At 43.2% G+C, this 12630-nt stretch overlaps 1 protein-coding gene across 1 annotated transcript in view; it reads right to left on the reverse strand.

Moving 5' to 3' along the window:
* Positions 1 to 12630, reverse strand: part of THSD1 (thrombospondin type 1 domain containing 1) — a 45523-nt gene that overhangs the window by 17104 nt on the left and 15789 nt on the right. The window contains exon 3 of the mRNA XM_029602779.1: positions 10153 to 11115. Coding sequence (XP_029458639.1) covers positions 10153 to 11115 — 963 coding nt within the window. The remainder of the gene's footprint in view (positions 1 to 10152; positions 11116 to 12630) is intronic.

Genomic DNA, 12630 nt, shown 5'->3' on the forward strand with positions numbered 1-12630 from the left:
CACCTCTCTCCATTGGGAAAACTGATCATTTAGTGCTACTCTTTGTTGCCAACTTAACTAGTTAACAATCCACGATAGGAAATCACTTCCTATCCCGCAACTTTTTCATTTGCTGAGGAGGCTCTCATGAGGGACATTATCAAATGCCTTCTGAAATCCAAATACACTACATCAACTAACTCTGTGCTTCTCAGCCACTGGTCTCTTGACCGGCAGCATTTTTGCTGATCTGCAGAATGGCAGTCATTGCAATAGGAAGCAGAACGGGCTGCGGTCACAATGGTACTGGCTCCCATCTGGTCGCCTGCAGTCCCAAGTAGGACATTCTCTACTATCTTAAACCACTGGGCCAAAATATCATGATAGTGACTTCACTCTGGGATTTACAGGGCTGCACACTGCTGCTGTTTCCAGATGTGGGGACAGACTGACGGCACTCTCCAGCTGTTCACTACTGCTGGCACCGAACAGCTGTTTGGGTCAGCAGACTAAACATGAACATCAGGCTCAGATGAACTCTAGGCTGCTTCCTATTCCAGCTCTGTAAATAAATACATTTAAAAAAAAAATTTCCAAAGGGTTGCTGGCAATGCAGCCACATAAGCTGCTAGAAGAATCAGGCTCCTTTAAGAGCTACTCCACCAAATCTCAACATTTTTAGCCACTGGCTACACTCTCCTATGGAATAAGTAGACTTGATTTTTTTCTCTCTCTCTCCTGCTCTTGGTACAAGAAATGCAGCTGTTTTGGCTGAGTTGAGACTGGGAGAGACTCCTAAGTGGGGGGTGCGTGTATTCTGCCTCACACTTTAGCCACAGAGGGGACCCCCATGCTCTTCAACCACAGGAGGGAATTCCTCCTCCCTGACTTTTCAAAAATCTACAACTCTATCAAACAGCCAGTCCACTTCAGTTTAGTATCATCTTTACCTACATGCTTATTTATAATATCAAATAATTCTAATAGATTACTAAGGCCATGACCTCCCTTTGCTAAATCCATGCTGACTCTTCCCCATTAATTCGTGAATATCCATATGACCAGTAATTTTGTTCTTAACTATAGCTTTTACCATTTTGCCCAGTACTGATGTCAGGCTCATTGAGCTGTAATTTGAATTTCTAGGGGTATATATTTTCTTTTTTCATTTTGTTCAGATTTTGATTCATTTGGGGATTTTTATTTTTTTTTTTTTTTGCTTTGTTTTCATTGCAAAGCATAGAAGACTGCAGAGGGCTGAGATCCTGCATAGGGAGGGAGAACAAGAAGTTAGTATATCGGGGTAGGAGACGTGTTATATGATGGGGAGGGGGCAAAGCAAAGCCAGAATGAAATTAAACAGAAAATGTCAATGAAATATCATTGCATTGTGGGTTGTGGATTAGAAAAGACACATAATAAAATACATTTTTCTTTCTGTGTAATTTTAAAATAAAAGCATACTCCTAGCAGTTTCCTGGATCACCCTGGGAGCCCTTTTTAGAAATTGGTGTTACATTGATTACTCTCCAGTCCTCAGGGACAGTAACAGATTTAGTGATAGATTACAGATTTCATATGGAACTTCTTTCAGAACTCTGGGTTAAATACCATTAAGTCCTGTTGATTTGATACTATTTTGTTTGACAGTTTGCTCTAGCACTTCTAGATTCACAGAGAATTGCTTCTATTCCTCCGAATCAGCACCTACAAAGAATGGTCCTGAGTGGCAATTTCCCCAACATCCTCTGCAATGAAGACTGAAGAAATTAATTCATTTAGGTTTTTCTATTATGCCCTTTTACCCCTGGTCATTTAATGGTCCAACTGACTCTCTTGTAGGCTTGGAAAAGGATCTTTTTTTTTTTATATTAGTTTATGTCTTATTAATGTTTTTCGTCTAATTTGTCAGTGCTTCTGCTCATTCCTATTTTCCTATTTCTTATTTATTAGAATGCATTTATTTAGACCCAGCAGCTTCCTCCTCTTCCTTTGGGCCTTTAGCTCATTCAGAACCAGGGTGAGTTCTGGCACCATGAGCCTTCATTAACAACTACTGTGGAATGTTTAGCTATTTTTATAACCCCCACCTCTTCCCCAGCAATGTACCCGGTCTGTTTCTGTGCCCTGACAGTCCTTTGACGGGGGAGCCATGTAGCAGGGCTCCCTCTGGAACCCTGTAATCACAGGTCCTGAATCCAGCCAGCAAGTGTCATCTTTGAGTGATGACCTACCCCCTCCCCTAGGGACTCAGTGCTGCCTCCATATCATATCCAACCCCCAGCCAACTCGGGGAACAGAGGATCCTAGCCCTGGTTCCAACTGAGCTGGACATCCAAAGGAGCAGGAAGAAAAAAAACAAAAGTGTGGGCAGGCATGCTTACATCACAACCCAAACATGCTCAGTGTGGTTTCCCAACCTTTTTCTATAGGGCAAAGATCTTACTGAGTGACTCTTCATATCTAAAAAATGGATAACAAGGCTAATGCATAGGGAAATGGGCTACTTAATACATTCTGCAGATCAGAGAATGGCGGTCCTGAAATGCTTCATTAAATGCCCACTTTTACCCTATTTGCCCCATTCAGCTCTCTGTTCCAACCTTGAACAACATATTTTCATTTGCCAGAAAGCAATCACTTTACAAGTCAATCCCTTCAGGCTAGGGGAGAACCAAGAGCACCCTCCCCCCCCCCAACACCCTTCATTTCAATGTTTGTTCCTATGAGTCCCTGCAGGGTGTGCATGAGAAGGGTCTGGTTCTCTGGCACTCAGACGATGACTATACCCTGTCCTCCTTAATCTGACCTCAGGAAAGAGTTCGAGCCAAAGCAGCTTTCAGACCATGCTATGAATAATGCTGACACATTAAATTAAAAAGGTGAATACCACGGTAATGAGCTCATTACACATTACTATGATATTTACCAATTTGCTGTAAGTTTACTGCAGATGCGGTGCTTGGGTAAATCTGCTACCTTCTACTGAACTAAATACACAGCGTGCCAAAATCGGGAAGGAAGGAGGTACAGAAAGAGGCAGTGATCTGGCCTACCCTGCCTCAAAGGCTCTGCCCCACACTACCCCCAATTCCCAGTAAAGTGCACCCTCTAACCACTGATCCCCAATTCAGTCCCCTCCAACTCCCAATCACCCACAAAAGCCCCGTTCCCAGGCCTCCCCCATTCCTATCAGCAATAGTATTCTTTCTTATCACCTTCTGGCTCCAGTGCTACTAATCAAATGATGCGGGTTGGCAGCACCACACAGAGTTACCCCTGTATAAGTCATAGAGTATAGGAGGGGTAGGCAACTCTGATATCCACAATAAATATCCATGACACATATTTGCATACAGTGGAGGCAGTATATACAAATATACCTCATGCATATTCATTGTGGATATCCTGGAAACCAGTCCTGTTTGTGGCAATCCAGAACTGGAGTTGCCCACCCATGACATTGTTATGCGTGCTGTCTGTGGCAGACCCACGGTATGGCCCCCTCACCTTTCCATCCGTCCTCGGGCCTCCCTCGGTGCCTCTGGCTCTGCCACAGTCCCCGGCGTTCCCTGGTCCTGCTGCCACTGCTCATCGGGACTCTCTGCGTGGCCCGCGGAGAGATGCCACAACCCGCGCTGCACCCCTCCCTAGGCGCGTGTGCGCGCATCACTGATCCTTATGTAGGAACTGCGGCAGGAACCTAGCCGCGGCCCCAGATGATGTCAACCTATTCATCGTATTTAAGCTCAGGCTCTGCTCCATAGCGTTGCCTTTGCAACAGGTCCCCTCGCTGGTCGAGTACTCGTTGCTACTAAGAGATACGTCTCTTCCCTGCGTTCCTGTTCCTTGTTGTTCCTCGTTCCTCGTTCCTGCCCTGCTTATGCTTCGGATTGATTACACGGACTTTGACTCTGCTTCGCCTGACTACGCTACAGCCTATCTCCAGACCCAGACCTCTGCTTGTCCGACTACATATTGTCTATCTCCTGACCCTGACCTTTGCTTTGTCCGACTACACTATTGACTACCTTCATGATCAGATCTCAGCTTTGCTTAGCTACGCTATTGACTATCTCCGTGATCAGACCCCAGCTTTGCTTAGCTACGCTCTTGACCATCTCCATGTTCAGACCTCAGTCTTGCTTGCCATCACCTCTGAATCGCCGCCAGCCCTGACTCAAGCCTACCATTGGACGCCTCTTCTGCATACTTCCTGGACGTGAATTCACCAGGCTTCGGCCTACCTTTGCTCGAGCACCCTCTGTCTGCCTTCGTTCCATTGGCGCCCGAGTTTCCAGGACATTATCCAGTAGGAATAGGACTGTACCATCTCTCGCCTGCTGTCTCTGGGCTGAACCAACTTCTCCTGCAACTACATACAGAGGCCCACCTAAGTCCTGCCAGCCCCGGCAACCAAAGGCTCAACCCGCGGGAACGGGGCTGGTATAGGTGAAGCTCCAGCGGCCTCTGTCTATCAGCCCACGCCGCCTGCTGATGGTGGGGACCCTTGGGTCCTTATCTACGGGTTGCGTCAACCCCACCTCGGCCCAAGGGTCCACCTCCGACGCAACAGATATATAGCATTGTCAACTAGCACCATTTTGAATTTGTTGGTGGGTGACAGCTCTGTACAATATGACCCTCTCTTGGGTTACAGTACATAGCAACACTAACTGATGCCATTTGAGAAACAGCACTGGAGACATCAGGAGATAACAGAGGATTCTCTTGCCATTGGGGGAGGGGACCTCTGGAGGGCTTCGAGAGTCCTGGAGGGAATGTTGAGGAAACTTAGGAAGCAAGATTGGGGAGTGACTTGACTGTGGCTTAGAAGTGGGACGGGGATATTGATAATGGATTAGAGTGGATATGGGGTGTGTACCCTGTACCCTTGCCCTAACAGACCCTTTTTGGGAGGTGACTGGTTTGCAAGGGGAAGGTGTACCTTAATGATTTACTGAGTGGATGTGTGTTCAAAAGGGCCATCCTCACAGCCTTTTGAACGTGTATGGGGTTCTGCATATCATTAACCTTGTACATAGATGTTAGTTTTTATTTTTAGCATGTGCAGTAACCAGAAACATGCACTAAACATTGGCACACAGATTTCTTAGTGAACATTTAGTGTGTGGGTCCCAAAGTCTCAGAGGTCAGTTTTCAAAATGAACTAATAGGCTAACTAAGGAGTTAGCCAGCTAGATCCATTGGGTTGAAAATTGCCTTCTTTTTAAAAGGAGGTATTCCTGTGTGCATTTTTTTGGGGGGGAGTAAACTATGTGAGGTCATTATTCAAAACTAAACATTTAAATGGATAACTTGGGGTTATATGGAAAAACTTATGAGTGTGTATAATTGAAATTTCAAATATACATACACATGTAGTTTCTCCCCTGTAAGGAGGGGAGAAATAGAAAAGTACCTGCATACTTTTCTTCTGCTATCTGCTTTCATATAACAAATTTTTAAAGAGAAATTATCCTGGCAGTTTCTTTTTGAAAAATTGCAAAAGGTGTGTGCCTCATGTATGTATAACTCATAGTTCAGGCCATGCACCATTTTGATCTTTCTTTGAATTGCCTCCACCTTATCGATGTCCTCTTGTAGACTTATATCCTTTATTGCACACAGTATTCAAGGTGGGGGATGGGGGGGGTCCCACTAGAGACCTTTAGAGAGGTAATATTCTATCCTCATCCTACTAATGATCTCTATCTTTCAGGCATATTTACGAAGGTGCGTTAAGAGTTAATGCCCAAAACACACATTATTAGTGAATAGGCCTCGTTGAAAATAAAGGGGTCTGTGATAAATAATGTACAGTTTGCCATGTTAATGCTTAATATCTACATTGAAGGATATATCCCAGCTGCTGGCCACAGATCCTGGTCATTTGTAATATAGCTCTCCTTATCCAAGGACAGTTTTTGTCATCTTCTTTAGTTATACTCTACCATCTTAGTTCACCCAGACCCCCCATCTCCTGTGTCTGTCCAATAATCTACTTTACTACCAAAGCTAGAGATGATGACCCCATGTTTATTTCCTGTTTGGTGACTACTGGAGTTTCTCTCCAAAATTGTTTGGCTCTTCAATTTCTGCACTCCAAATGCATAATTTTGCTTTTTGTTTTTAAAATGAAAGCACAGTCTCCAAACTCTTGATCATTCTTGATCATTCTTGATCATTCTTTCAAATTTTTAAAGTCGCCTTTAATCTTACTTTTCCCCCATATCTACTCTGTTGCAAATTTTCCTATCATTCGCAAGCAAGGACACTGTCTCTTCTAGTCCTTCTACAATATTTTTGCATTTAGATTATTACTGTAATTCATTATATGGGGATTGCCTAAATATTTACTGTATGCTCTACAATTAATCCAAAGTGCCACAGTTAAGACTATATTTAGCTTACAAATTAGGACCAATGTTTGCTCTCATTTACAAGGTTTATACTGGTTGCCAACTGCCCAAAGGATTAAATTTAAACTGCTCACATTAATTCATAAATCTATACATTTAGACACTTTCTGTTTAAAGAATAAAGTGGAATGTTATGTGCCAAATTGTCCATTGTGCGCTGTATCACAACGTATACTTATGGTTCCCGTGCTGTCAACAGCTAAATTGAATGTAATGAAAGCTAACATTCTATTTTAGGTCCTGAACTTTGGGATTCTATGGCTGGGAGAATTGTAGTGAATCAGACTGTCTGAAAATTAGAAAACTGGTGAAAGCATTCCTATTTTTAGAAGCTTTTAATAGTTAAGTTATGTTTTACATTGTAAAATGTTTTTATTGTTTGGCTGTGTTTTACTTTGTATGTTAATTGTAATTCACAATGGTTTAAAATGAATTGTGGAATATAAGCAGAATAAATGCGGAATAATAAAGGCACTGAAGAGGACTGGGTCTTGAATTGATCCTGGTGCACTCCACAGGTCAATTTTCCTTCCTCTAGTGGATCTCATTGACTATAACTCGCTAAATCCTGTTGCTTAATCAATTTCTCATGCAGTTTATAATTCCTTTTTTTAAATAATAAAATCACTGAACACAGAAGTCGAGGGTGTGATTTCCCATTTTATAATTTAATATCTAAGGTAAATATCAAAAAGGACCCTTTGCCTTGCGTTTTCCCTGAACATGTCCAACAATCTGAATAGCTTGATTACCCTTGCATCTTAGTTTGAGGCTGATTCATATATAATTTTTATATTAAAAAAATTATTATTGCATTGAATGAACATGATGAACTTTTAATAATTAAAATAACTAGCATCCTGGCCTAATATAAGATGGCCTCAAATATTAGGTGAGCCCCTTATATTTGGGCTAATATTGGTAGAAACACCTAGGTGCAACCATCTATCCTGCTGGCCTCCCCCGTGACAATTGAAGATCTGTAATGGTAACAGGCCAACACACCCATAATATGACTACATCGCGTCTGTCCGCTCTTTCTCTGTGCCACACTTTCTGTGCAGTTTCTTAAACTTATCTATCTCTGTCTCACCATGCACTGCCTCTGTTGCATTCTTCCTCGTACTATCTATGTACTGCACACATTCTGTCCTTTTCCATGCTGCTGTTTCCGTTACAGTATTTCATATTGTCTATCTGTCTGTCTCTTTATGTATTGCACACTCTCCCTACAAGATCTTGTCCCCAAAAGGAGAGTGTTAGGGGGAGAGGGAGCATGGGAGGCATGCTATCTTTGGCAGGAGCACAGGAGTTCTGTCAGCAAGCCAGCAACTTTAACTGGGTGGATAAGGGAGGAGTGCTGTCAGCAGCCAGTATCTTTATCTAGGGAGGGGGAGAGTGGGAGGAATAGCAAGTGTGACTCATATACAGTTTAATGACCTAAGCTATTACTTTAAAGATACCTATCGCTATCTGCCAAATATTAGAGAGTATGGAAGTAACAGAGAAAACAGCCAACTACCAGGAACACTCTTTTAATTCATGTACCGACTTCAATAGCTCTTGTAATTCTGGAGATAACTACTGCTCAGTTCTTCATGCCCTCTATATCAATTGTCCTGACCCTAGTTTTTGGGGATCCCTTCCAAGGCTGGTTTTCAAGATATCCACAATTAATATACATTAGATATATATTCATACAATGGAGGCAGTGCATGCAAATATAGTTCATGCATATTCATTGTGAAAACCCTAAAAATCAGACTGATTGGTGGATCCCTAAGGACTGGGTTAAGTACCATAGCTCCATATATTAAAACCCCTGACTAATCAGGGATGCTGCAAAGTCTTAGCTGTTGCTCAATGGCGTCACCTAGTGGCCAGACCTAGGGTCCACATTAGTTGAGTTTTGGAGGAAGACACAATTCGTCACCCTTGGTGGATGCCTGGGCTGAATTGGATGGGGAATATAGAATTAGGGGGGAAAAATTCCCCGGTAGTTGTGAAAGAAAGCTCATGGTGCCGCAGCCCAATAGAAACCAGTTCCAATTGACCTGGATGCTCAAAAGGAGTAAGAGGAAACCATTGAGCCAAAACAACAACAATAATAAAAAAAACCCACTACCATCCTCTATGGTGCTTAGACAGCTGATTCTTCATAAGCTCAGCAGGGGAGAAATCTGAGGGAGCTACCAGCCAAACGGGAAGAGATGCAATTACCTTAGGAAAGGTACAAGTTGTTAATCAAAAGTTCAGGTCTACTGATGCATTTAAACAGTATGCTTCCTCAAGTTATGAACTCAAAATAAAACCCAGCAAATATTTTTTAAGAAATACCCAACAGATTCTGAAGACACCCCATAATAGATCAAAATTAGAAGAAATGTGGTTTCTTTTCATTTTGTTCCTATGCTCATTTCTGACCAATACTACTGCTTTACGATAAATGATGAATTCTCAGGACATTTCATATACAATAACCACTGAAAATGAAAAGACTTGTGGTAGGAGTTTTAGGAGAAAACAGACATTGCCATTTTAATTACAGCATTTCCATGGCAAGCAATGATTTATAGTGCAATTATCCTTCAAGGAAAAGTTAACTAAGCCAGATGCCAACTTTCCTTATCTTATAATTAACCATTTCTTACCACTTATTTCTGTTTCAATTTTTCTGAATTCAGTAAACATGAATTCTTAGAAAATGTCAAGTGCGCTGAGAAACATGATTAGAAACAATACTTTCCTACTTTATAGCTCTCCAACACCTGCTTGCGTGATGGCACCTGCCAAAAACTGAAAAATGACAGGCACTGCAATAACTGGATGAATACTGAATAACCAAAACTGTACCAACAACCAAGTTCTGGGTGTTTCCAGACATTCCAGGGCTCAGCACTGTAGCAAAGTACTCATAACAGCCATTGCAAGGCCTTGAGCATGGGGATCTGGAAACATGGAATGCCATCTCCAAGAATGGGGATGTATCCGGATGATATCACAGGATGCTCTTTCCAGATGTCCACACCCCTGTTCTGGGCCTCAAATGACTTCTCTGGGTCCTTTGATTTTACTGCAACCTGAAATGCCTGGAACATGATCATGTTTGTCACCCACTCCTCACACCATGATGAAATCTCTGTCTGTGAAGACATGCAGAGTTCTAGTATTGTTAACCATACTGGGGAAAACGGGATTCTTTGCCAGTTGTACTACCTTTAATTCATCTGCAGAAGAATAATCTAAAGATGCTGCAGTATAGGAACTTTCAGAACTTATATGTTCTCTAAAACTCATGTTTTGCATCTTTCATTTATTTTTATGATGGTCCAATAAAAAAAAAAAAAAAATCACAACCTGCCAAGAATCCAGTTTTCTCCAGGATTAATATGGCTTCTAGAACTTTGGACCAACAAGAACATTATCCAAAGATGTTATTTTACAAAAGCCCTTAGGACTACACAGGTCACTCACCATGTCTGAAGGAGGGGCCTGAGGGATCTTAGCTCATGTACAATGAAAACTTTGGATAATTTTCATGTTGTCCATGAAAACTTACTACCACACCATTTTATCCATGTAGTCCAATAAAAGGGTTCACAACCTGTAAAACTCCTGCTCTCTGAAGATATATAAAACAACCACTATCAACCTTTAACTAGCTCATACAGTACTATGCTACCATGTAATTTGTTTTCTTTTGCAATAACCTAATTAATAACAAACCCGTAAACAAAGGCTCCATACAAACCTATGTCCCTTCGTATCATCACACATTCTTTTGCTCGTGGAAAGACATGGCTTTTGCTTGAAAAAACAAAAAATTCAAAACAGTATTTATTTCTCCCAATGTCAAACAAAGTGCAGTTAAACTCCGTTCTGTCCCTCCCTGGGTGCACCATGTTTTCAGCCAGAGAGGTAATGCTGTCACCAGATCGCCTTGGAGTCTCCTTGTACACAGCCATCTTCCCGTGGACGTAGGTGCACGGAGGCGGTACAATGAGCACACCCACTGAGGACTCGCAAGTCAGCTCAGCTGTCACGACTAGCTTGTAGCCAAACTTCTGGGCGAGGTCTATGGGTCCGAAAGAGCTTATGACTAAGTTGGAATCCAACAATGTCAAGGACACCATGATATAAGCTTCCTGGCTGTCAGAGGAACAGTCCATTTCCACCCACTGGGATCTGGATAGAATCATTTCTTTGCTAGTCCACTTTATCAGGTCCTTATCAGTGCTTAATCTTCCAGATTCATAGAGGCCATTGGTTTGCTTTACATCCAACGAAACCACTGACTTGTTGACACCAAGAGAGCAGAGCAGCTCTGAGGTGTACACTGCTACTTGGAGGGAGCTTCCTGCAGCCTCGGAAGTCCTGTTCAAGTCAATGTGGAATGCTGGCCAGGTGACATTCAGCACACAGCTCCCCTGCTCAGTCTCACTGCCATTCTCGTCCTCTCGGACCATTCTGAACTGGTAGAGCCCTGCAGCCTTAAAATGGAAGCACTCAAATCCAACGGTGCCTTGGGACTGGTTTATTGGCAGCTGTTTGGTTGCAATAGTGTAGTTGGTGCAGGTATCCAGCAATGTTATGGTTCTGTTCTGATCTGTCACGTTATCGCTGTCATTGAGGTAGAAATCCACGGCAACTGTGTCGCTGCTTAAAGCTACATGGCTGGGTTGACTCAAGAGAAGATACTCAGGTTCACCGAGAACTGCAACAGAAAAGGTGCCATGGCTTGGCTTTAGTAACATACATAACTGTCAATATTAACTAGTAAGTATGCTGGTGTATAAAATAAATTTCACTAATGCAGTGCGTTCTAAACTTTTCCATTTTGCACCCATTTTTTTAAATTGTGACAAAACTCCAAAATCTGGACCAGTATGTGGATTTCTTACAGCTTCAGTGCTGTGTATTCGAGGCTTTGTTTTTAATGACATTTTACAATCTGTTGGGCATTTTGCTTATATTTCATGTCTGACTGTTTTCAGTGGGGATTGAGGTGGAGACACACCGGAACCCACTAGATGGTCCAGGCCCAGAGTGCAAGAACCTGTCCTCAAATTAATAGTTTATTTTAAAAGCTCAGCAACTGGGATTCTGAAGGATGGAGGAGGACCTTCGAGCTCGTCCATCTCATATCCTGACTGCATCAGCAATCAAACCTAATCCTAATAACACTATTGTACAGGTCCAAACTGCAAGTGATCACCCTCTATGTAACATAAAACTATAATGTCATATGTCACAGACCATGCAGTGCTTTTTCTCGCCATTTCTCACTTATTCTGTATCCAGTTGTTATTCCAGATTGGACAATAAATTATTCTCTGCGACCTCAGAAAATCCAGGCCTAAGTTAGGTTACATTTTAGCCAGATAATAAGATATCTGACTAAAATTTAGCTGGATAAGTTCCCAAATATTAACAGGTCAATACAGTAAAGTGCGGCCGCAGTTACCCTGCTCCTAACCCGCTTTCTACCCACTTTTCGGCCGCGTTAGCCCTTCCTCCGATACACAATCCCCTTTAACCTACTCTTACCGCGTCCTTAAATCACCGGGTAACCCCTTCCACCCGCGGCATGTATATTACATGTAAACGATCGAATTAGCTATTCCCTCCCATACAGTAACGTGCACCCCGACTATCGCTTTTTTACCCTGCCGTTTTGCCGCGCGTTTAACCTGCTAACTTACCGCCTACCCTTACCCCTGCATTAGAGGCAGGGGTAAGGGTAGGCGGCAAACTTTCCCCCAGCCCCCGCTCACCTGCCCTGGCCACATCCATGGGTGCTGGTCTCCGGGGCAGCCCCAGTCCTCTCCCCTCCTCCCAAAGCAACGAAAGCGGAAAAAAGCGGAAAAAAAGCGGAAAAGCGGGAAAAAAAGCAGAAAAGCAGGAAAAAAAAGTTGCAAGAGAGAGAGGGGAGAGAGGACGGGCAGTCCTACGCTCGGGATTGCCAGTCCTCTCTCCCCTCCTCCCAAAGCAAGGTGCGAAAAGTAGCCTTGCTTTTCGGGAGGAGGGGAGAGAGGACTGGCAGTGAAAAGCAACGAAGAGACTTACATTTTTTGCAGCCCCCCTCCGGAGACGGACATCGGCGTGACGCCAAACGTCGTGGCGTCACATCTTGAGCGGCCCAATTGCACGCACAGGGGCCGCTTTCGCCCGTGCGATGCATCTATCTTCGCGGGCAGCTGGAGGCAGGGGAGCCGCGTCCGTCGTCGCC

The sequence above is a fragment of the Rhinatrema bivittatum genome, chromosome 5 (assembly GCF_901001135.1).
Source record: "Rhinatrema bivittatum chromosome 5, aRhiBiv1.1, whole genome shotgun sequence".
NCBI lineage: Eukaryota > Metazoa > Chordata > Amphibia > Gymnophiona > Rhinatrematidae > Rhinatrema > Rhinatrema bivittatum.